The sequence below is a fragment of the Vicugna pacos genome, chromosome 30 (genome assembly GCF_048564905.1).
Source record: "Vicugna pacos chromosome 30, VicPac4, whole genome shotgun sequence".
In the NCBI taxonomy this organism is placed as follows: Eukaryota; Metazoa; Chordata; class Mammalia; order Artiodactyla; family Camelidae; genus Vicugna; species Vicugna pacos.
Genome location: NC_133016.1, coordinates 15,860,382 through 15,886,462, shown reverse-complemented (window position 1 = coordinate 15,886,462; position 26,081 = coordinate 15,860,382). Strand labels below are relative to the sequence as shown.

The window sequence follows — 26,081 nt, the reverse complement described above, 5'->3', positions numbered from 1 at the left end:
CTCCGCACGTGGGTCTGCAGGATTCCCAGCCGGCGCGTCCCTCCCGGCCGCGGGCGGGGCGGCCCGGACTGCGCAGGCGCGAGGCCCGGAGCCCGGCGCAGCTTCCCTGGAGACCAGGCGGAAGCGCCGGAAGCTGCGCTGCGGTTGGCTGCCGCCGCGGGATGGAGAGGCGGGGGGTGGAGCCCGAGCCGGAAGGCGGCCGCGACGAGGAAGAGGACGCGGCTCCAGCCATGGAGCGGGCGGAGGCGGGGGTGGCCGGCGGCTCGCCGGGTGCGCGGGGGCCTGAGGAGCCCGGCGGCCTCCCTTGGAGTAAATGAGCAGGGCGGGACGGGGCGGGGCGGGCGGACGCCCGGGGCGGCGGCGGCGGCGGCCGTTGGGGTGCGACCGTCCCCGCCCCGCGCGGGTCCTTTTGTTTTCCCGGCTCCGCCGAGAGAGCTGCCCTCGAAGCCTGGTGTTTTTAAGCGAAGACCCCGGAAGGGGTGGCTTTGCCCAGTAGGAGTGGGTGGGCGCGTCAGTTTGTTTGCGAAGGGTGCATTTATAATTCCTCAGACAGCCCAGTGAAAGCCGGAGAGGTAGCGGGGCGCCTAATGGTTGCGGAAGCGCCCACTTGGCGGAGGTTGGGCCCGGCTTCAGCCCGGACGGGAAGCGATGGCTCTTACCGGAACCGAGGACGAGGCACGTCTGCAGTGGCCGCCTCTCCGGTGACCCTCTTCCAGCTTCTGGGCCCTGCATTGTACCGCTCCAACCCCGGGACCTGGGGCCAGGGCGCTCCTTCCCTGCTTCCACACCCCACCTCCTTTTAAAAAACTTTTAAATTTTGAAATAATTTTAGACTTACGGAGAGATGAAAAGTATCTTACACCACCATGGAACATGTGTCGAAACTAAGAAGTTAACATTGGCATAATAACGATTAACTACAGGACAAGCTTGATTCAGATTTTACCAATTTTTTTTCCGCAATTTTTTTTTTTCTGCTCCAGGATCCAAACCAGAATAGCACATTGCATTTAGCCTGCCTTATTTGTAATTGGTGTTAAGAGCTGGAATCTCCTCTGTCTTACCCGTCTACCCTCTCCCCCAAGACATGAACTGGCTTTTTAAAATCCAAGAGATACTTACTCGATCTTTAAATTTAGCAAGTATTTATTGGTAGTCTAGTATATGCCAGGTTCTGTTCTAGGTATTGGGTATTCAGCATTATCTGGTTCAGATAATCCTGATCTCATGGGAGCTAAATATAGTACACTGGGACCCATAGGTTCCGTCTTCTGCGTGTTGTATTTCAGATTACTTTTTCAATTTAAGGACACGCCACTTACAACAATTACGTTGGTTGAAAATCAGTGTTCAAGCTTTTCTACTCCCAATTTACTCTAAATTTTACTATAAACTTCCAAGTGATAGGATTACCCCTTGCATCTTCCCTTGTTAAAAATTTTTTCCCCCTAAACTTTATTACTATTCTGAAAAAAAAAAACAGTAAATAAAGAAATGCTAAGTAAACCAGACTGAAGACCCTACTGTAGATGGAGTTTCTCATGTCTAATTTTCAGATTCTTTGACACATGTAATAAACCCAGGAAAAATTTTAAAAGTTACCCTGTATTCTTTCTCAGTTACCATGTTTTAGGGATCTGGCAATTGCTCAGAGATGATAAGCAGCCTGAAAGTATTTTTGTATTTCTTTGCATAATTTGCTGCAGTTCATGATCAAGTGGTACCCGCAGGAAGTTCTTCATCTAGAGTCATAGTACACGTGGATCTGGATTGCTTTTATGCACAAGTAGAAATGATCTCAAATCCAGAACTAAAGGACAAGCCTTTAGGTAATTCTGGACTTTGATACTATTTTCATTGTATAATAGGATTCATTATTATGTTTATTATATTCTGATTTATTAATCATATTGGTAAATGTTGGAAGCAGTTCTGTGATGCTTTATGGACAATTATCTTTGCTTCACTACCAGGTGTTAACTTCATAAGCCTCGTTTAACAAATGGTGAATGTGACATGGTGGGTAGAGCCAGCCAAATAAGTGAACAGGAAGACCATAATAAACATTTAGTCGTTTTCTCAGTGTTTGAAATTTTACCACCACCTTACTTCAAGAACATCCTCTTGTATTAATTTTAATGGAAAATTTCATCTGTTCTCCCCATAACTCTTGAATTGTGTAACATCTGACAAAACAGTTGAATTTTGAACAGAACCTAAAATATTAAGGCATATAGTACAAGCTTTCCATAAAAAACGTAAGTACCTTTTAAAATAAAAGGCAAAGGGAAATTTTACATTGAGGATTTACTTACTATTAAGTTGGCTTATTTTAACATTTCTTCTTATATCTTAAACTGGAAAAGTAAATTTATGAAAGTTTCTTTTATGTGTGTAGTAAGGATTTATCTTTTAATATAAGCATAAAGAGCAATTTTATTCACCTGCTGCTCTGATGTCTACTTTGGTTCTGATAAATCCTAATTCAACCCAACCAAGCTGATTTATTAAAGAACAAAGGGATGACTGATTACTAGTTTTGCCAAAGTCAGTCTGGGATCTTTAAAATTTCCTAAGGGTGTCAAGGACTGAGGATAAGGGGACCTAAATTTTCTCCTAAAGGTATTTCTAATTAGTAGCATTGTAACAAGGTGCTCTGTAAATAATGCTTAATAGAAAGGTATTGTGTAATTAAGATGCAGGAATGAATGATTACCAGGATGTGATGCTGAAAGTTTCTAGGAGAGAAAGTGAACATAGTCTTTCATTTGTACTTAGGAAATAAATGAGTACTTGGGCTGGTGACATAGTGGTGAGTCCTTATAATTCTGTGTTAAAAGACTTTTTTTCAGTTGAAGTTACTAATCTGATTTTTTATATAGTTAACTGATGAATCATAAATTACTACTTTTGACCTCATGATTCTATTTTTGGGTATAAACATATCAAAAATAATGAAATAATGTTTCTTTGCCTGGTTTATAATATCAAAATTTTAGAAACAAAATGTCTTACATTAGGGGAATGGACATAACCTTTTCTTTCCCTCTACATGTTTGTGTTTTACGTATTTTAGGTGAATGTTACTTTAATCGTGGTGAACAAGTAGTCAGCTTGTGTAAAGAGAAAAGCAAATAATTTTAGCAGTTTTAAGCCACCAATAAACTAGAAGTTTTAAAGTCTGTACATGATCATAGTTTAATCCTTTCTGATAAGGAGGGGGCTCTTCATTCCACCCCACTGTCTAATCTTTTCTGCAGATTACTGTGAAGAACAGTTCAGTACTTAGAACGTTTACTGGGGGAGATCCCTAATAACTGCTGTAGGTTGGCAGCTGTAACAGAACCTTGCTTGAAATTCTTTAGAAAGTTACTCAGAAGATAAGGGAGGATGTCAAGCAGCCACCAGTTAATTGTACTCAGTTATTTTCATCTGCTTTATTTATTTTTTTTTTTGGTAAAAGATGGTCTACAGTTATATATAAAGTTATATAGAGTTAATTTAGTATAGCTTAGTTTGGTTTTCTATTGTCTGAAAACAACCCTAGAAGAATTTTATTTGTGCCTTTTTGCTGAAGACGCCGTAGAACTGTTGGTTTGTGGTCGTTTTTGTTAAACCATACTTCATAGGACTTTTATGAGTAGAGGCTATTTTTTTTAACTGAGAGCTTTTTATTCTTATCTAAACAGATTGCATTACAACTTACATTTATAATATGGAATTGGTAAATTATATTTTAAGATGTTTCTTCAATCCTGTTCAGTTTTTCCATAAAACATTTTATTTGTTTTTACAGGGGTTCAGCAGAAATATTTGGTGGTTACCTGCAACTATGAAGCTAGGAAGCTTGGAGTTAAGAAACTTATGAATGTCAGAGATGCTAAAGAAAAGTGTCCACAGCTAGTATTAGTTAATGGAGAAGACTTGACTCGTTACAGAGAGATGTCATATAAGGTTACAGGTACAGATTATGGGCAATGTAGTTTCAGCATTAATTTTTATATAGGATGCTCGTTAACTACATGCATCTTTTAATAAATATAAAATGCCATAAGTCAGTTCCTTTTTATTTTTGGTCTTTCCCACTTTAAAAAAACATTTACATGAGGATGACTTAAACTGAATAATGGTGACAAAAAAATGTATAGTTGGAAGGAATTTGAACTCTGTCATGACTGGTGTTTTTATAAATATAAGAAAATATTTTAAAAATTTAAAGAAGAAAATGGGAGAAGATATACCAAAGAAAACCAGATATTTAAAATTTTTAATTTAAATGTCAAGTTTAAATGAATTATGAAGAAATATGCTGTACTCTAATGCACTAATGGTCATTGAGAGAGGCTTCAGTGATGTTTAACATAATTAAAAACTGGTTAGGAACTATTAGCAAAGATAATGGGTATATTAATATTTTCTAAGATTTTCTATATATTTTAGCATTACAGATAAACTCCCGCTTACTAAGGTTCGGGTTTGAATCTTAGTGTTTTAGTAAATTACAGGAAAAGTGAAACCACATGTGTACTGGCATGTGGCAAGTAGATACAATTTTAAAATGTATAAGAATCAGCTTTTTATTTAAATTTTTGCTATTATGTTTATTTGTTCTTTTGTTATTTGTAGCAGTTAAGTATCCAGAAGTTCTTGACAATTACCAAGAAAAAGAAATTCAGGAGAAATGGACAAAGTATATGAGTAGGCAGTTGACAAAAAGAGCAAACCCAATGTCCAACAGTATAGAAAAAGAATGCTCAAATTCATTAGTGCTAAGGAAATCTGAATTATTTTTACATCCATCACACTTGTAAAAAAATTAAGAATGTGAGAAAAAGTAGAAACAAAGTATTACAGCCTTTTTTAAGCAATCTGGAAACATTTTTTGAAATTAAAGATACATACTATATTCTTTAACCCAGTAGGATCACTGCTGAGGGTTTATCTAATAGAAATAAAATAATGATATATGTAGGAAAATGTTAATTGTAGCATGGTTCATAATTTTAGCATGGAATGAAAACAAATGCTCAACAGGATGAGAATGGCTAAATAAACCGACTTCTCTAGGATGGACTATTATATGGCCATTAAAAAGAGTAGCTTTGGTGCTGTACTATTTGACTCATAGAAATAGGCCTTGTCGTTAAGTGAATAAAAGGCAAGATGCAGAAATGTGTATTGAGTTTTCTGATACTAAGCTGCACTTATCTCAGACCTCTTTATGATGTATAACCTTACTATTTCATATTTTCTACAGTATATATACATTTTTGTCTAGATAGCTTTTTTCTCTAATTACAGACTCCTCTCTTTGGCCTTGTGTAATCATATGTTTAATAAATGCATCTTGATTATGACGTTGACAAAAAGAGGTTAACTTTGGGAGTGGGATAAGTGATTTATTCCTGTGACCTAGTAATAGAACCAATAGGATCAATCACTATTCAGTGATCCACCAGCTTTGTACGTGATTTTCTATTTAACTTGCTTTTCAGCTTAGTACTTAAAACCTTGTCCTTTATTTTTATTATATAGTATTGTTTTGATAAACTTTTATTTTCTATCTGTTACTGCTGGATATCAGGTATATACTTTTGGGGAAAAATATAGAAATTGATGAGGGAAATTCAAAAGGATCCTTTTATGTTGTCAGACACACTCAGTATTCCTCAGAGTAGATAAATGGTTTTGTCTAGGAGGGTCGGAAGTGATTTTCTGGTGGTTACCAGATCACGTTGTTATATTTATTGTTTTCCCCTGGTGTTGTCAGTGTTGGCATCAATAAAACAGAACGTATTTCTAGTATTTGTGTAAAAAAGTCACCTCTGTGGAATGACATAGCTCTTTGGTTTCTGAGCTTTCATATCATAAGACTTCAAGAACCTATGCATTTTTATATAATGAGGCTAATAATTTGTTCTCTGCCATCCAGCTAGTATCAATAGGTGATTCAGAGAGAAGTGAGAATTTTTCTCAGTGATTTCAAAGTTACTACTTTTAATCCTAAAAATGAGAATTGATAAGTCTTTTTGAACTTATTTCAAATTTTGGTTCAGTTTAATTTAGTAAACATTTGACTTGAGAACTAGGTACTGTGCTTGATGCTGGACATTCAAATACATGTAAGTCATGGTCTATCTCTGCCCGTAAGGAATGAGCTGAAGGATGACAAATCAAAATACTGCATTGTAGTGTATTTTGAAAATTAAATGACTTTTCTTTTTGACTCAGTATTAATTGGAAATTTAAAATTTTATTTTGTTTTGCCTCTTAAAAATTATTGTGAAGAATATAGCTAAAATATATTACTTGTTTTCACTTTTCTAAGCAGACTATAATTTCTTCTTTGACCTACAGCTTTGATATTTAATGTACTATAGCTAGAAAAATTACAGGTATAGGAGATGGAGCTAAATATATTGTGATGAGTATCTGCCCAGGAAATGTTATTATTGGACTTATTTTGTTGGAAAATACTGCCTTTACTCAGAATGTGATGCAGAAAAAAAAAAATCCCAGTTAACTGAGGACCTTATTAAAGATATTGTGGAACTGTGAATATATGTAAAATCTTTAACATAATCTGTTATTTTTTAAATATAAAAGAGTTAAATCTATCCTAGTTATAATCAGTTACATCTCTGCTCCAATATTATTTTAATTTAGAGTTATTGGAAGAATTTAGTCCAGTTGTTGAGAGACTTGGGTTCGATGAAAATTTTGTGGATCTCACAGAACTGGTGGGGAAGAGACTACAGCAGCTTCAAAGTGACGAGCTTGCAGCACTGACTGTGTCCGGTCACGTGTACAATAATCAGGGTAAGTGGGTTCTTATTCATTCTATTTAGTAACTAGAAATATCTACATTTCTTAATGTTCAATCAGTTCAATGTGGTGACAGTGTCTTTCTGAAAGTTTTATGGCTTTTGTTGGTGGTATAGCCATACTTCGGTAATCTAAGAGAACAAAAATTAGATAGTGCTTTTCCATAGTAAATAGGCAGAAAATGAGATTTTGATGACAAGTAGCTCTGTGCTTTGTGCACTTCTCATTTCTCTGACACAGTCCTGTGTTACCATTTTTAAAAATGGTATTTTTAAAGGTGTCATACTTCTTTAGGTGATCGTGAAGTTACAGGAATTGGCTTTTTAGAGTAATTTTTATTCTCCTAAAATCATTTTTAAGCAAACTTTTAGGTAGACTAAATTTGCCTTTGTTGCCTCTTTCACTTGTTCCCTTCTATTCCCCCAAAGCACCAAGGCCCCGCTTTGCCTTCTAACTTCCCAAGTTACCCCTTGTGGAAGCTTGTCCAGGCCTACCTGCCATCTTTTGCAAGCTCAGTCATTTTTATCAGTTCAGTTATTTTTGCCAACTCTTAGCAAGAGAGGCAAGCTACTCTGCTTTCATGTAAGACTTGCCCTGACCTACCTGCACCTTAGTCTCAGCCAGCACATGCTTCCTCTTACCCCCTTTTTTGAGAGGTGGTGTCATCAATCTTCAGTCACTCTCCACTTCCCTGATATTAAAGAAGAAAAGGATAGAGCTACAGTTCTCTTTTAGAAGAAGATATGAAGCTTTTCATGTGTCTTTTGTACCTGTGGCTCCTTTGTCACTTTCTAGGTCTAGGTAGTAATAAGATTCCAAATACATTTCTGTATAATTTTTAAAGCAAACTTGGATTCTGTTGGCTAGAACATATTATAGAGAGCTAGGTTTTACATCCTAAAACATCTAATTCTTTATGAAATCTTTCTCCTTCCCATAAAATTAAAAAAATTTTTTTTTAAACCTGCAGAAAAGTTGACAGAACAGTACAGTGAGAACAGTCTTTATGCCCCTCCTTGTAGATTCACGTGTTGTTGTCATTTTGCCACATTTGCTTTATCTTGCTGTATTTATAGATTTGGTTGATAGATTGATGAGCTATTTGAAAGTAAATTACAAATATCATGACACTTCAAACCACCAACACCATACATAAAAATAAACTCAGAATGGCTTAAAGCTTAAACATAAGACAAGACACTATAAACCTCTTAGAAGAAAACATAGGCAAAACATTATTTCACATACATCTCAGCAGTGTTCTCCTAGAGCAGTCTACCCAGGCAATAGAAATAAAAGCAAAAATAAACAAATGGGACCTAATTAAACTTACAAGCTTTTGCACAGCAAAGGAAACCATAAGAAAACAAAAGGACAACCTACGGAATGGGAGAAAATATTTGCAAATGATGAGACTGACAGGAGCTTAATTTCCAGAATATATAAACAGCTCATACAACTTAGTAATAAAAAGCAAACAACCCAATCCAAAAATGGGCAGAAGACCTAAATAAGCAATTTTCCAATGCAGACATACAAATGACCAGTAGGCACATGAAAAATTGCTCATTATCAGAGAAATGCAAATCAAAACTACAATGAGTATCACCTCACACCTGTCAGAATGGCCATCATTCAAAAGTCCACTAATGATAAATGGTGGAGAGGGTGTAGAGAAAAGGGGACCCTCCTACACTGCTGGTGGGAATGTAATTTGGTACAGGCAATATGGAAAACAGTATGGAGATTCCTCAAAAAACTTAAAATAGACTTACCATATGATCCAGCAATCCCACTCCTGGGCATATATCCAGAGGGAACTTTAATTCAAAAAGATACATGGACCCCAGTGTTCATAGCAGCACTATTTACAATAGCCAAGACATGGAAACAACCTAAATGTCCATTGACAGATGACTGGATAAAGATGTATATTTCTACCATGGAATACTACTAAGCCATAAAAAAGAATAAAATAATGCCATTTGCAGCAACATGGATGGACCTGGAAATTGTCATTCTAGTGAAGTAAGCCAGAAAGAAAGAAAAGTACCATATGATATCACTCATATGTGGAATCTAAAAAAAAAAGACAAACGAACTTATTTACAAAACAGAAACAGACTCACAGACATAGAAAACAAACTTAGGGTTATCAAAGGGACAGTGGAGTAGGGAGGGATAAATTAGGTGTTTGGGATTAGCAGATAATAACTAATACATATAAATTAGATAAACAAGTTTATACTGTATAGCACGGGGAACTATATTCAATATCTTGTAGTAACCTATAATGGAAAAGAACATGAAAATGAATATATGTATGTATATGTATGACTGAACTATTATGCTGTACACCAGAAATTGACATAACATTGTATACTGACTATATTTCATTTTAAAAAAAAAGAAAGTAAATTACAGATGTCATGACACTTCAAATGTAAATAAATACTCCTGAGTTAACAGCTGTCTTACATAACTCTAATATCATTTTCATACCTAAGAAAATTTGTTTCTGCATAATTTCCCTACATTTTTAATAAAAGTTCTCTTAAACTATATACAAATCCAAAATGGTTTTCAGTAGCACATAACACTAGTGTGTAAAGTTTAGGTTCAGCTCTTTAAAGCTGTAATGTTTTCTCATTAATGTAATACTTTCACTTTTATGATTACTTGCAGGTAAACATAAATAAAAATTCTACTAATGCCAATAGGAGTTTTTTATGAGAGATCAGCTTTCATAATCTGTTAATCATTAAGCACTGCCAGTGTGCACTGACTGTCACAGGTCCTTGGAACTCACTTGCAGTAGTTACTTACTTTACAGAATTCCTGTGAAGACCCAAAGAGATGAGTTAAGTGGGTGGCAGGATCGTGATGCTGAGGGGTGGAGTTGGGTGAAAATTATGCCTTTTATCTTTTTAAAACTCATTTGTGAAAAGGAAAATTAAACCTTTTGATGGTGGCTTTTAACCAAATTGGCTGTTTTTATAGCTGTAAACCTGCGTGACCTCTTGCACGTCAGACTGCTGGTTGGATCTCAGATTGCAGCAGAGATGCGGGAAGCCATGTACGTTCAGCTGGGTCTCACTGGCTGCGCTGGAGTGGCTTCTAATAAATTATTGGCAAAATTAGTTTCTGGCGTCTTTAAACCAAATCAACAAACAGTCTTATTACCTGAAAGTTCTCAAGATCTCATTCATAGTTTGAACCACATAAAGGAAATCCCTGGTAAGACAAATATATTTGGTTTTATTGTATTTCTTTAAGTTTAAAAACTACAGATACACGTAATTAATTCTTTGAGTCTGTGTACTTGGCTCCTGATAAAAACCCAAAAAGCTGATGTTTTCTGAAAGGAATCTATATGAGGAAATATATGAAAGTGCTTTTATAGTCTCACCTACTTTTGTGTAGTTTGAACATGATCATGAATGTTATAACCTGGAAACACACGGTCCTTTATTGTTAGTCCCTGGTTCATGCTCTTAGACTGTACATCAGGTCTAGAGACGGGAGTTGGTTTTACACTAATTCTGTTTTGGGATTATATATAAAACATTAGGGCGACAAAGGGCCTTCCAAAGCATCTAGGTCAACTTTTTATTTTAAAGATGAAAAAACTGATTTTCTTGAGGGGTTCTGTGGCCTATTCAGGTCATGGGGCAAGTTTGTATCTTTGAAGGCCAAATACTTATGTTTTCATAGACCATCAATAATGGCTATGTTAAACTTCACTTCTGTGGCATTGCTGGGGATTAAGATGTTATAATAGGGTTCTGGGGAAGTGAGTTTCTAAGACAACTGAAGCTTAATGTTTAGATGTCATGACTTTACTTTTTTAACCCATGTTTGGATTCCAAAATGTGTTAAACACTGCCTTGCCTTCCTTAATTTCGTATAATAGTTAAGTTAAAGGTTTTTGGATGACTCTGAGTCTGCATTCTGAAGAATAATCACTATGTCAAGTTATAATAAATTGAGGACTGTGTATTACTCGGCTTTACTTGAATTCTTGTTTTCGTTTTTTTTACAGACTTTCTCTTTTCTTCCTTATTGCCAAGTTACCAGCCCTTTTTTTCAGTTGTGAAAATGTCTGTCACTTCACTTAATAATCCCCCTACACACCCATTGCCTTTGATTCTTTTACTGTGCAAGGCAAACAGACAACTGTAGAATTACTTTTTTTAAATGAAAGGAGTAAAGGGGCACTAAATTGCCTGAGCAATTTTCCTGTGATAACGTGTGGCTGAGTTGTAGTGTAAGAACTTTGTGATAGGAGTTTTGCTAATGAGAAGATTTGTTTGTTCTTCTTCTGGCTTGAAGTTGTATTTGGGATGGTTACTGTTTCCAGATATAAATGTGTAGTATTGCATATAGGAATCTGTCATGTTAGCTAATCATTAGCACATGGTAATTAATTTTAATTGCTCTAGTGACAGTCTTTCTTTACATGAATAATAACTTTAGTAGTTCTGCAATGTTATATAACAAATGGTAAAAATTTCATTTTATCAAGACAGCATTTATTGGTTGTCTGTTCACTATATTATACTAGAATTGGTAGGTTTTCAAGATGGTTCATAACTCAGAGGCCTTGAGCAGCAGAACCAAATTTTTCATAAAGTTTAATCTTAGCAAAATATCAATTATGCTATCAAAAGATGTGGTTGATGTATTTATATAATATTTTAATTAGCCAGTTTTAAGGAGAAAAGCTAGTGTAACACCACGTGCATCTCTTTTTGCTCAGGTATTGGCTATAAAACTGCCAAACGTCTGGAAGCACTGGGTATCAGTAATGTGCGTGATCTTCAGGCTTTTTCATCCAAAATATTAGAAAAGGAATTAGGAATTTCAGTTGCTCAGCGTATCCAGAAGCTCAGTTTTGGAGAGGACCACTCTCCTGTGACGCCCTCAGGGCCACCTCAGGTACATGATGGTGGTATTTATTTTGATTGAGTGCTGGTTGTCACATTATTTGAGATAAAGATTTCTAGTTTTACTGCTCTGTTCTTTCTATTCTAGTTTGCTTATTAGGTTAGTACATGTTCCCTTCCCTATGAGAATGCTATTTATTGTGTTAGATTAATAAATAGTCTTACACTGACTTAAGAATTAGTATTTAAATCTCAAGTTAGCCACTTTGATTGAATGCCACTTAATTATATAGGAGGCAAAACATTTTAATTTTTAAAAATCTTATTTTTGGATTAATGTAATGATTTAGGAAATGAAGAAAGGTGTAATCATCCAGGTAACACTGAGTGACTTTTTCCTGTGTGACAGGCACTTTACTAAGTGCTTTATACAAATTATCCCATTAAATCTTCAAAACAAACCTTCCAGGTAGGTAGTACTGTCATTTGTTAAAATTTTTTCCCTCCCTCATTCCCTCTTCCTCCTGTTATTTTTTTTTTTAAGATGAAGATACTGTACTTTAGAAAGATTAAATAACTTGCCCAAGGTGAAGCTCAGATTCAAGTCCTAGGGGATTAAGAGCCTCACTGTAATCTCACAGTAAAGCTTGGAGTTGATACTAGAGCTTTGTAATTTTCTTGACTTCCAGTGTACTTTCTAGTGGAGTGCAATAACTTGCAGATAAAAAGATTTAATATAAAAGTGAACTAAATGGCTCAAACTAAGCACAAGAGGTGAGTTAGTAAAGGCTGCTGAATGTTTATTTGACATAAACACTGATAATTGGATATGCTTATTTGGGTTTATAATAATCCTTGTTTGTGCTTCTTTGGTAGTCCTTTAGTGAAGAAGATTCACTTAAAAAATGTTCATCAGAAATTGAAGCTAAAAATAAGATTGAAGAACTACTTGCTAGTCTTTTAAACAGGTGATTTTTCCATTTTGCATGTCATCTTAGATTGTTTATAGTACATGGAAGGAATACTTGTTGCTCTGTTTTGGAACTTACTGATTAACTGGAGACTAAACATCTAAAAATAGATGATTTCTCATCGAACTTCTCTACTTCATAGAGAATAGCAAAGATAGTGACAGATGCTCTTAACTAAATTTAATTCATCTATCTCCACCAGTCTTAATTTTCATAACATGGTTGACTGCAGATCTTAAACTGCTGATTGTTACCTAAGGGAGTTTTATGGGTACCCCCAGAATTTCTGCATCTATAAATTCATGATGGTTGAGGGAAGGAAATTATTAAGAGTAACAGTGATGGAAAAAGCAGAAGAACCCTTTTATCTCCTGTGCCTCAGACTATGAAAGAAAATGGAGCCAATGAAGGGAATGGCTAAATGGGACTGTGTGAGCAGTGAGTGACTGTGGCAATGTGCAGGGTTAGTGGTCTGTAAGTACTTGAAGAGTGTCAGTTGCGGTTTAAGGGTATAGGAACAGCATTGCATAAACTGAACAAGACCTCTAGGTTTCTGATGCTCCTTTGCCACCCTGTATCTATTTCCCAGGTGTCAGAGGTCTAACAGTTTTGGGTAGGTGTGCTTCTGCAATGATGTTAGGATGGCTACTGTGACTAGAGAAAATGGTTTTTGGATGACTCCAGCTTTCAGAAAACTGATGAAGTGAAATTTCCTACAACTTTGCCGTCACATGTGTGGCGGTTCTCATGTGTTGAGCAGCACCATGCAGCTCACCGTTTGCTGCATGCAGCTGGCTGGCTCTATGACCCAGCTTCAGCGATATGACTCAGCCTGGGCCTGGGAGTATGCTAGTGAAACTGGGTCATTTGCTTTGCTTCAGCTAAATATAAGACTACTGTGAATGCCTGGCCATTGGAAACAGTTCTGCACATGGAGAAACCATGAGAAGTTTGTTTTATAGGTTCTCTTATTTGAAGAATCAACCCAGAAATGAGGCTAGATGCTCTAAAACCTGTGAAATATCAACTATTAACCATTTCTCCTTATCTCTGCTTGCCATTCCCTCTTCCACACAGTGGCCCCTTATTTAGTGACTGAGGTATTTAATACCATCTAGGTGACTGGCAAAAAGAGTAATTGTGTATGTGTGAATGATCTAGAGCATATGATGATTAATACTATAGGTATGTAAGAGGTATAAAATCATGTACTTTTTAATCCATTCTCTAGGCACTGGTTTTAAGATTGCTTCGAGTATAACCTTTTTCTAGTATGTTTTAATTAGTTATAGGAACCAAATCACACTCTTTGAATTGAATATTAACTTACTGGAGGATATTTAAACTAGTAACATGTTTACAGGAACCATTTAAGATATTTTATTATCTTAGCAAAGCAGGAGTCAACAGGTTTTGTGATAAAGCAATAAGAAAATAGTTATTTACTATAAAATTATATTTTATAATTCAAAATCAATTTGAGTATGTTTAATAATATTTGTATTTTATGTTTGTGATTGTTTAATCCATAGCCATACACATAGGAAGGAAAATGTTATTCTTTGGTGACATTTATTTTCTCTACTAATTACATTTTCTACTTTTTAAGTGAATTTTCTGTTTTTGTTTTCAACACCCAAACTAAGACCATTTGGCTGGAATGCTTTTTAAGATGCATGGACATTTTCTGAACTTCCTAAATATAGTATATAATTGATCTTTCACATTATTGCTCTGATATGCCATATAATGGTGATACTGCTGACTCCTTTGGATCTATTTGAGGGGTGTGCTTTTTGACAAAAATAATCTCATTAAATTTTGGGGGTAATTTTTTTGTGTAAAAATGTCATTTTTTATATATTTGCTTCTGTCAGTGAATGATTCTCAGGTTCTTAAATTTCCTGCTGATTTTAAAATGTTGCTTTTAGTTATGGTTTGAATTTGGAATATAAAATGGCTTGTTATAATTATATCTTATTTCTGTTCTTTTTCTGATAGCACTCAATTCTGAGTGAGGCCTGAGAGCTTACATTTAAAAGTTAAGACTACATTTAAGCTTACATTTAAATGTTTAGTGCCTAGACTTCGTGAAATTTACTTGGGCTGTTCAGGGACCTTTACTGCCTAGTTATCAGCTGTCTTTATAATTGTTAGTTACTAAATCTGGCACCTTTAGATAAATGAGGTATATTATACCATTTAGAAAAATCTTTAGATAATATTTTTTCTAATTCCTTGTTTCCTCTTTCTCTTTATTTTTAAGAGTCTGCCAAGATGGGAGGAAGCCACATACAGTAAGGTTAATAATCCGTCGGTATTCATCCGAGAAGCACTGTAGCCGTGAGAGTCGGCAGTGCCCTATTCCACCCCACGTAATTCAGAAGTTAGGGACAGGTAATGGGCTAATTTTCTGATAACTTAGCAGGTTGAACTCTTAATAAAACAGACTTTGAGTTAGAAATACGATCCAAAGATGGGTAGTCTTCATAGGGTGTTAGTGAGCTATTAAATACGTTTGTTCTGTTAGGAATTTTCACTAGAAAACCTTGTAGCAACTCTGGATTTGGACTTTTTCCCTATGGGCTTTTTTTCCTCTTTTCTTTGTAACTTGTCTGTACTTAAGCTGCAAAATCTACCTCCCCTGTGATATGTTTCTCCTGATTTCTCTGCTCAGCTTTTTTTTTTTTTAATTTAAATTAAAAATTTTTATTTTGGCTCCCTTAGGAGGTTACCCCTGTGTCTGCACGGTTTGGTGGTTAGACAATAATTGGTCAAAGGTTTGCTCAGATGCTGCAGCCTGGAAGGCTTTCATCTCCGTCAGCAGATACATACATGGGTTGAAGAGCACTTTCACAATTTAAGCCATTTTCAAGTCTGCTTGGCTTTTGTTTTCTGCTGGGCCCTCTTGCACCTCCCCCTGGTATGCTTGTTGCCTTTCTAGTCAGAGACGTGTGGGGAGCCTGGGCCCTCTCTGTGCGTGCAGCCTCTCAGTCGGCGTGGGTGCTGAGGAGGGCTTATGTGGGCCCTCCGTGGGTCTCTCTTTCCCAGATCTCCTGGTTAAACTTATGGCCGGTCCACTGATCTTTCACTCATCCCAGCCACAGCTGCAACCCTGGGCTCCACAGCTATGCGATTTCACTTGTTTCCTACCAAGTTTGTTCATTTTTCCGGCAACACTGCTGGGTGTGGGCTTTTGTTCTCTGCCTCAAATCAGGTCAGTCCTTTCTGGCAGCAAAGATGTGGTTTTCACAGCCAGCCTCACCCTGGTAAAATGACTGAGCCAACTGCACTGTGTAAATGGGAGAAATGACTCCAGCCAATAAGGCTGCTGTCTTCACTTTATTACCTAAGTTCTAGCAGCTTTTCATAAATCAGTGCTTCTCACTTTATTTGCCTTTGATTCATTCCAGAATCTCAAAATGGTTATTTTTACCATTTTCTTCAGTTGTATTATAGCTTTATGGGGAGATTTTCTGACCTCAGCGTTCTTCCATAACTTAAAGTCCCGTATTTCAAATCTGAAAAATCGTTTAGCACTTAGTACTGATGCTGATATGTCCCAGTTCATTCAGTACATGTCAAGTTGTCCCAGTGATATCTATTTAGGATTTTAATTTCTTAATCTAAGCAAAATAAAGTACATTAAACTCTTAATATTAATTATGATATAATATGTTTATATATTGTCTTCTGAACACTTTATTTAGGAAATTATGATGTGATGACCCCAATGGTTGATATACTTATGAAACTGTTTCGAAATATGGTGAATGTGAAGATGCCATTTCATCTTACCCTCTTAAGTGTGTGCTTCTGTAACCTTAAAGCATTAAATACTGCAAAGAAAGGGACTATTGATTATTACTTAACACCATCATTATCAACAACTTCATGCTCTGGCAAGCGTAGTTTTGTAAGTACATTGTCACTGGATTTGTATGGTTAAATTACAAATACAGGTTTGTGTTTAACTGATATAATTTAGAGATTCTTTTGGGTGATATGATTTGAATGACTGACTTGTACATAGTACCTTTCATATTATGGTTACTACTGCTAAGTATATTGTACTGTGATCTAAGAAGAAACATAAGCATCACTGGATAAGAGAGAAAACCTTTATGGAGGTTCCCTGTAAACATTTTATAACAATATATAGGAATATGATGATTAGCTCCTAAGAAAATATTTTCAAATGCTGGAAATCAAATTTTGTTGTGTGTTAATGTATACATAAGCTACCAGCAACCCCTCCCCCCAGTGTATTTAAATTTTCTTGGTTTTGAAATTATAGTGAATTCTGGTAGCTGTATTGATAGATGATGGCTGTTCATTTTACAATTATAGAAATGAAGAGTATGGTAATAGAGAGGCAGAGGCCAGTCATATTTTGAAATACTAAAACAAAGTGCTGTATTTATGGCCACTTGGCAAACTATTTTTTAGTAAGTGTGGAATGCTTTAAAAAATAATCTTTTACTAAATTGTTTATGCCTACAATTAATTCTTAATTTAAAATGTTTTTATTATTTTATTTTTATTGTTATAATCAGTCAATATAATTTTGGTAATATTTTCATTTCCATTGAAGCTTAAAATGAGAATAGAATAGTGTTGTGGAAATAATCAATTAGTGCCCTCAAGTTACTTTTTAAATTACTCTATTTATTAACTGAAATTTTTAAAGATGTTCACTTCTTTCTTTTTAATTAATTTGTAGAATGAGAATTAAAGGTCTTATATTCACAGTAGTATTAGAGAGGTAAACATAAGTGAAAGTACCTTGGATATGTCTGGCATACAGTAGGTGCTCAATAGATACAGTGGCCCCAAACTCTTCTCCTTTTACTTTTTTGAAGTTACTATTGTGTTGATGTTTTCTGAATTGTATTTGACTGTCTATATATTTTTGTGGTGCTTCAAACTAAAGGGAAAATATAAGTGAAAAAATTATGCAAATTAAGATGGAAGGCATTTTAAAATTTGTATTTCATGTAAATATGAAAGAGTGTTAGATCTTACAATGATATTGGGTTTTTGTCATAAAAGTATGTTTTTCTTTTAGTTAAATGTTACAATTCAAAGTAGGGTATTTTAGAAAACCAGCCCTTGATGCTATCTGTGCATATACATGTATTTTAGATACCCTTGGTAAATCGTTTATTTTTATAGGCCACCATTATTTTATTCACAGAATTGGAAATTTGAATACATGATTGTTAAGATCCTTTCGAGGCCTCTGGATACATATTCTGGCTCAGTACTATCTAGGAAGAAATCCTCTTCCTGGAATAGTGAGTAAAGATCCACACGATAGTGTGACGGATTGTGGTGGATTAATCATTTCTAGTTGTTTGGAACCCACCAGAAGGATTGCGGTTATGAGCCAGATAGAATCGTGTTGGTTGGATAATTGCTATAGTCACACTTCAGCAGCATGTATATTTAAAGGGCATCAGGTATCTAAATTATTCTGTTATCTTTATGTTCTAGAAAACGAAAGACACTCACATGGAGGATTTTTCCAAAGACAAAGAAACAAATTGGGATTTTCTACCAACTGGAAGAATTGAGAGTACAAGAGCTGGGGAGTCTCCACCAGATACTACAAGGTTTTCTAGAGAAAAAGGCAGAAATGAATTCCCACTCTTCTCACTTCCTGAGCGTATTGACCGAGAAGTCTTTAAGCAGCTTCCAGTAGATATTCAAGAAGAAATCCTTTCTGGGAAATCTAAAGAAAAAGCTCAAGGGAAAGGAAGTTCGAGTTGTCCATTACATGCTTCTAGAGGAATATTATCTTTTTTTTCTACAAAACAAATGCAAGATGGCTCTTTAAATCCTAGAGAGCGTTTATCCAATAGCAAACAGATATCCTCTGTATCTCCCTGTGAACCAGGAACATCAGGTGTAAATAGCAGTAGTTCCTCTTACCTGTCTAGCCCAAAGGATTATTCACATTATTTAGACAGTAGCTTAAAAGATGAACGAATGAGTCAAGGACCGAAAGAATCTCAAGGATTCCACTTTTCAAATACAAACCCTGCTGTATCTGTTTTCCATTCATTTCCACATTTGCAGAGTGAGCAACTTTTCTCCAAAAACCGCACTACAGATAGCCATAAGCAACCGCTGGCAACAGTCTCTCATCATGAAGGACTTACAGAAAATAGAGAGCAAGATTCTACTGATGAGAAAATTACTTTTCCTTCTGACATTGATCCCGAAGTTTTCTATGAACTACCAGAAGAGGTACAAAAAGAACTGTTGGCTGATTGGAAGAGAACAGGATCAGATTTCCATACTACATAAATAAGCATGCTCAGAAAAAAGGGAAAGACCATTGTTCTCAGATTAGCAGTTTATTAAGCTCTTTTAAATTGAACACTAATAGATACTTTCAATAATGTAGAAATACAATATAAAATGTTCCAGATCAAGCACAGTTATGGGAAGTAAATTCTGGCGCAAAGCATAAAAATATAACAGAAGAAATAATGTAAACTATTACCTCCCTCATATTTCTAAAGCTATTTTATATTGCTTTTGAATAAAAAGAGTATCATGGTCAGTGTTAGTACATTTTCCATATATTGTGGAAACACTGGGACGAAGACATATATGCCTGTATATAAAAAGTAAAATAGCCAAATCATTGCTATGCTATAGCAAAGAACAGGGTTTTTTCTATGAAATACAGAATTGCTCAAGAAATTCACTCCTTTAGGAAATAGCCATGGGGAATTCTACTGCCAACTAACCTATTAAAAATGTATATGTCTTTGACTAAAGTACTATGTACATTTGATAAGTTGATTTTTTTTTTAATGCTGAAGCAGCGTGTATTCAATTAATGCTTCTTAATACACCTAGAAGCTACCATAATGCCTGGCACACAGAGGTGCTCAATAAATACTGAATGAATAAATTGTGTGGCAGGGGCCCACTAGGGACTTGGGCAGGAATGTATATGTTGTAAGGAACTAGAAAGACCTCTCCATACAGGTCAGTTAAGGGAAGGAGACACTGGAAATTCAAAGTGATAGGTCTTTAAGAATGTAAGGTAACAGAAGAAGTCCATTTCCTCTGGCCAGTCTGCAGGGTCTAAAAGCAGTGGGTTAGATGGCTTTGAATCTCCTCTACGTTTTTGTAGATGAAGATTTAGAGATGAGATTAAGGATGTCATACCCACAACAACTACACACAGTTACTAAATTGATGGGTATCCTCCTTCTCCCTTTGTTGTTGTGTTTGCCTTTTGCCTGCTGCATTAAACATCAGATATAAGATTGTGGCCATAGAGAATGTTTCTAGAACACACCAAAATATCCCTTAGCACTGATTTGGAGGCATTTTCTCAAGTTTATATCCTTCCGGGATGTAATCTAAAGAAAAGATAATAAAAATAAAAGTATACAAACACGAATGAAAGTAGCTTAAAGTTTCATTTAGGTAAGAACTTTTAGTTTTAGATTTCTTGAAATGTGAAAATTCCCTAACAAGGATTTTTAACAGGGAGTTTGGGGTTATCAAAGACAATAACTTGGAGCAAGAATATCAGAAATTATTCACCACATAAATATTTAGTGCTCTGGATCAACGACTATAAAATTTTTTACATGTAGTATTCTGGTGAAGTTGTTAAACTCGTAAGGAAGCGTATATTACTTTTTTATATAATACATGTTTTAAAATTTTCTAAGAATCCTTGTAATTATTTCAGCCAGAAATCATTGGACAACTGAAAAGTTAAAAAAGAAGTTTAAGAAAATTAAACAGTTTGGGTCAGTTTAAAAAGAGAACATAAAGTAGTAGTTAAAAGTATATTTTCTGAAGTGAGTGCAAGAGGCATATCACCAACTCTGCTACTTAGTCTGTGGCCTCAAGTTAGTCTTTCAACATCTTTGTACCTCAGCATCTGACGTATTATCTTTTATCTCTACTTTTAATAAAATCTTTTTTTCCCCTCTTAGGTGTTCCACAGATACACTGTAATGTTTGGAGATGTGAGTTTATTTTTATTTATTCTTGGCATAGGCTGGCTTCATGTATCTTTCAGTTCATTTTAGTTCTGTAGAATTTTTAACCACTAGCTCTTCAAATGTTGCTTCTCTATTATTTTGGGACTCTGCCCAAAGGTGGAATTTTTTACTCTATCTTTCATGTCCCTTGCTGTCTCATATTTTTCATCATCTTGTTTATCTTTGCTGCATTTTGGTTAATTTCATCAGCCTGTTTCTTATTTACTGATTAATTTTTCAGCAGTGTCTGATCTATTTAAAACATTCATAATGGTTTTAATTTTCAGTAATTATATTTTTCATTTGAGTATTTTTCTGATTCTCCTGTTTATTCATTAGTCTTTTGTAAGTCCATTTCTAATTTTATAATTTTTATAAATATTTCACATTCTCTTTCTTATCATTTCAATATTTTAAGACTTAGAAGTCTGAAGTTTTGGATTTGTCGTGTACCGTTTTGGCTTGTTTTCTTTAGTGCACGGCTGAACGTAATCTGTGGGAAGACAAAAGACCTAACTTGGGTATGCTTCCCTTCAGATATGATTTGGTTTGCTTCCAGTGAGGCAGTACCAACCCACTGGCTCCACTGTATCCCCTTCAGCATTTCTGGCTGAATGCAGTTGTCTTTGTCTTATTTTCAGCTCCCTAACCTTGCTACACTATCCGAAGATTTTATCTACAGAGGTCGGCTGCAGGCTGCTATCTGCATTTGCCTTTAGGGTGAACTCCACCTTTCAGGTTTGCTTCTTGCCCATACTTCCTGCTCCTTTCCTGCTTTTGTTTCAGCTCATTTTTTTTCCCCTGTGTGAGTGTAGAGGGGTGGGGCCTGGAAATTTCCCTTATATAGTACAACTCAGTGATGAATTAACAAGTCTGTTTTCTCCAGAATCTAATATTTTGTAGGGAGAACTCTTAAGATTGTCTGTCTCACCACAGTGCAGAAGTACAAGTCTGTTTGGATTTATTTTTCCCATCTTATTTTGTACTTTCTCTTTCTTTTTCTATGCTTTCTATGCTTCTTTCCCATCCGTATTCCTTTCCTGTCTTCTTTTTGTATTGGTTGAATTTTCTGTTTTATATCTTCCTTCTACTGATTTGAAATTTAAACATCCTAAGTTTCTCATTACCCTTAAAAATTTAACAAACTTAACATCTAAAGATGGTAAATATCTGTACCCTTTTCCAAAACAACACAAAGATGTTAAAATATATTAATTTTAATCAAGTTCCTCTAGTTCTTTATATAAGCTCCAAATTCAATATTATTAATATTTTATATAATTAATGTTTGGGTTTACCCGTATGTTTATCTTTTTGGGAGGCTCACCTTTTTTTTTTCTTGCATCTCAACATTCCTTCAAAGTATAATTATTTTAACTTTCTGCAACATGTCTTCAGAACTGGATTTAGAATTGACTTCTCTTGGACTGTTTTAAGATACTTAAAAAATAAAAGAAGTATTTTTATCTTCGGAGATTTGCAGTTTTTATTATACTTCTAAATATGTATTTCTTTTTATGTTTAGGATTTAGGTGCTTTCTGAATTTGCACATTTATGTCTTTCATCAAATCTGAGTTAATATCAATATAAGAAAATTTCTACTGTGAAATCTGTATACAGAAAAGTACAGAAATACATGGACATGTTAATGAGTAATTATAACTTATAAGTATGTAACTATCCAGATCAAGAAATAAAACATATCAAGTTAGAGATGTGCCAGAGTTTAGCTTTAGTCCTGGTATAGTATTTAGCCAAATTCAGTTATTTGGCTTTTGGGTGGCTAAATAAGCAAGTACTTCAGCATCATCTGTGGCATCACCGAAATTGTGCATGAAATTTTCATGTGATTACGTAGGTTACCATCATATCTAATCTGTTAATAATGTCAGTCATAAAAATAAGGTATCACATTTAGATTATTAACATGAGTATTCACTTTCAAATATAGTTAAGCATTCCAGATGTAACCAAATTTCATCAAAGTATAAATTTGTAATTATTATTGCAAAGTAAAATGTTGCAGTAAGCAAACATTATGAAAGCTATAGAAATCAATTCAATTATTGAGTAGGGAAAGAGACTGACAGTTAATATGAATGTTGAGAGTGCAAATACTTGATAACTTTTTGATGAACATAATATTCTTTTGGAGTCAAAAAATGTGTGGCTATTTGTTTTGTGGCATTATTTTGTTACAGATAACTGCTACAAAAGTTAATACTAGAAGTGGGGAGCTGTACAACAAAACCCTAAAACGTTGGTATTGGCTTCAGTAGGGAGTTGAGAAAACTTAGCAGAGGCTGGAATAATGAGGAGGAAATTGATTTATTAAAATGTTTTTATGAAACATTTGATAGAACAGATAGATGCCTGTCCTACCTTGGAAAACAGAACATACATCTATTGAACTTTTGGCTTTGGGCAAGGTTTACCTCCAGGCAGAATGTAGAAAGCGCCCCCTGGTGGCTTTTAGCTGCATGGGTTGAAGTACTATGTACGAGAACATTAGTGTTAGGCTTTTTTAAAAAAAAAAGGTTAGGTTGTAAGCAGAAGTTAAAGGTAATAATGAGTGCCAGAACTACTAAACTGGAAAACATAACTTGCTGTCTTATCTCCAGCCACCCCAATTAGAAAAGCCTCAAAGTGAGATCAAACATCAAATCTAGATTGTGACTATAAGGTATTTTGATAAGACTTCTGAGTTAAGGTTGTGCTGAGATCTTCTAAAGTGGACAATAGCCTAAGGGTGTGGTTCCACCAAAGTCTGATCCAAAAGTAGAAGCAGGAGAGTCCAGAGCAGCATAAGTTGTTACCAGTTATAGGGGTGTGGCTTCTGGGTTTGTAAAGGCTCATAACCAGACAGCCAGCTCCAAAGTTTTAGAGAGCAGCACTAGCAAAAACACCAACTGCCTGGACTAAAGATGGTTAGACTATAAAAAGACCTCTGGCCCTTGACTTTCTTTGGGTAAGAAGCAGCCTGAGAAAGTTATTCAGCTGCTAACAAGGATCATTTCTTCAGAAAGAATAAAGGAGGGTAAGGGGGAAAGGAGGACATATCAGATAGTGTGACCAAAGCCTGGGGAACGACGAGTCAGAGAGCAGCTCCCAGGAGCAAGGGTCCGGGTCTGGTCAGGGAGCACCTCCCACTGCCAGAATGGCAGGCCCAGTGGGACATCAGAGTTGTTATGAACTAGTGACTCTATGCTTCCTATTCTACCCCCTTTCCCATGGGACTCTTTATTGCAGTTATCCTGTTCCTTTTTTATTATTTTATGTTAGGTGTGTGTGTGTTGAAGCAGAGGTTTAGGAAACTTGTCTTTTTATTTCATTGGTCTCTGGATCAAGAGGAGCTGCTGCTGGACCTGATACATTATCACAAAATCCTAAACATGACGCCTGATACTGTGACTGTATGAGACCTCTGGAGGTCTTGGGAAGGTGTGTTTTGCATGTGGAAGGAATGTGATTATGACCAGAGGGTGAACAGTCATAGGTCAGTTGTATTAATGGTCTCATTTGTTTACCTCTTGTATTTATACTCATTTACCATGTGACTTTACAGTTTCACTAAACAGGCAGATTCTATTTCTTTGCTTATGGATTATAAGCTTGGCCGAGTGACTTGCTTTGCCAATGAGATATTAGACCTGAAAAAGCACTTACAGTATTTCTGCTTCCTTCTTTGCTCCTTCAACTTCATCATGAGAACACGCCCAGGCTAGGCTGCAGGAGGATGAGATTCAGGAAGCCAAGATGCCACTCCAGTTTTTCCAGCCCAGGCTGTCCTTTCTTGGGTGGCCCACAGCCAATTGCCAGGCATGTGAGTGAGCACAGCTAACCTACAGACTTAGGACGAATAAAGTTAATTGTATGCCCCTGAGGTTTTGTAATTGTCTATTATACATCATTATTGTGGCACCTGATAGTCATATAATAATTTACAATAATATACATGATAAATCATCTTAATCTTATGAAAAAAATAAAGTATGTGAAGAAAGTGTTAGTGAAAAAAGGTGGTAGTGAAAAACAACTTAATTTGTTCAACCAGTTAAATCCCCAACTGTTAAATGGAGGATAAAATGTAAAACAATTTATTAAAATAATTATTATAGACTGCCATTTTGGTACTTAAAGGATTTTTGAGATTTGCCAAAGCTATGAATACTAAATCGAAGTTCATATTGCAACTCATTTTACTGAAAAAAACTTTTCCCAGATTTGATGTCCAAAGAAGTCAGTAATACCATCACGTGTGCCACCTGAACCTGTGTGTTCTACAGTATGGAAGGTGCACCTGCAGGTATACTCTGGAAGCTGACAATACTGAAATTATTTTTCCTTGTACACTAATGTCAAACTTTAAAATGTAGACTTAAGAAAATTTTAAAAGTATAATATTTTTTGGTAACATTTCAGATTTATCCCCATATTCCAGCTCATTCTATGATGGTGATAATAGGAGCTGGCCTTGATTTGGCCAAATACTGATTTTAATACTCACCTATTTGGCCAAAATGTGTATTTAATTCAATGTACTTCTGTTTTTACATACCTTAAAATTGTAAATTTGTTCTAATGTTGTTGGATGATACCTCAAGATGTGAAAGACATTTAGGATGAAGCTCATTTTTGTTGATTGTGGGTATAGTTTTATATTTCAAATAGCCTTGACAATATTTTTTTCTAGCTTCTTGTGAGATCTAACCACATATATTGTTTACTTTGTTGCAAAGATATCACATTAGGAGTAAAATGTCAGCTCTGCTATATTCTTGTTTGTTTTTGCTTTCATTATTTGCATGTTCAACCCTTAGTTTATTTATAGAAATCTTTTAAACTCACTTCTCCATTTTCTGAGGACTTTTTTCCATTAAAACAGTATCAATTTCAGTTGAAGATTCTGAAGTATTTTTCCCTAAGTTTTATTGTTTTAGGTTTTACATTTAAGCCCGCATTCTGTGTTGTTAGTTTTGTAAAGAGTGCAAGGTTAGGCCTTTGCACGTCAGTTACTCCAACAGCATTTGCTGCAAGGCTGTCCTTCCTCCACTGAATTGCTTTTGTACTTTTGCCAACCATCAAATGTGATTAAATATACTCGAGAATGGTATATGACATTTTTCACCTTTTTTTTTTTTTTTACCCATTCTGATGTTCTTCTTTCCTCTCTGAAGGACTCTGGATCCCACTGAACCCTTCCATCACAGCAGGTAGCCTCCTGGTTGAGGTGTAGTGAGAGGGCTGGTGGGTGCCTAAGTTCATCTTCCCACTGGGCCCTGCCCTTACCAACCTGGCAAAAGTAGAACAAGACTGACACTAACTACAGATGGGGAGTGGTTCAGCTTCCTGGCAAAAATGGGCCCTGATTTGCATA

At 35.7% G+C, this 26,081-nt stretch overlaps 1 protein-coding gene across 3 annotated transcripts; it reads left to right on the top strand.

Annotated features, from left to right (window-relative positions):
* Positions 1-161: 161 nt before the first annotated feature.
* Positions 162-19,253, top strand: POLI (DNA polymerase iota). 3 transcript variants are annotated; one of them, XM_072952201.1, is made up of 10 exons: positions 162-270; positions 1,707-1,829; positions 3,797-3,961; positions 6,667-6,819; positions 9,826-10,062; positions 11,585-11,763; positions 12,588-12,679; positions 14,949-15,079; positions 16,393-16,598; positions 18,179-19,253. In XM_072952201.1, the coding sequence occupies exons 1-10, from the start codon at positions 162-164 to the stop codon at positions 18,992-18,994; spliced, it is 2,211 nt and encodes a 736-aa protein (XP_072808302.1). In that variant the 3' UTR covers positions 18,995-19,253. The 3 variants fall into 3 exon arrangements, with proteins under 3 accessions (XP_072808302.1, XP_072808301.1, XP_072808303.1); XM_072952200.1 differs by having other exon boundaries at positions 162-309; XM_072952202.1 differs by lacking the exon at positions 1,707-1,829 and having other exon boundaries at positions 162-309.
* Positions 19,254-26,081: the final 6,828 nt, after the last annotated feature.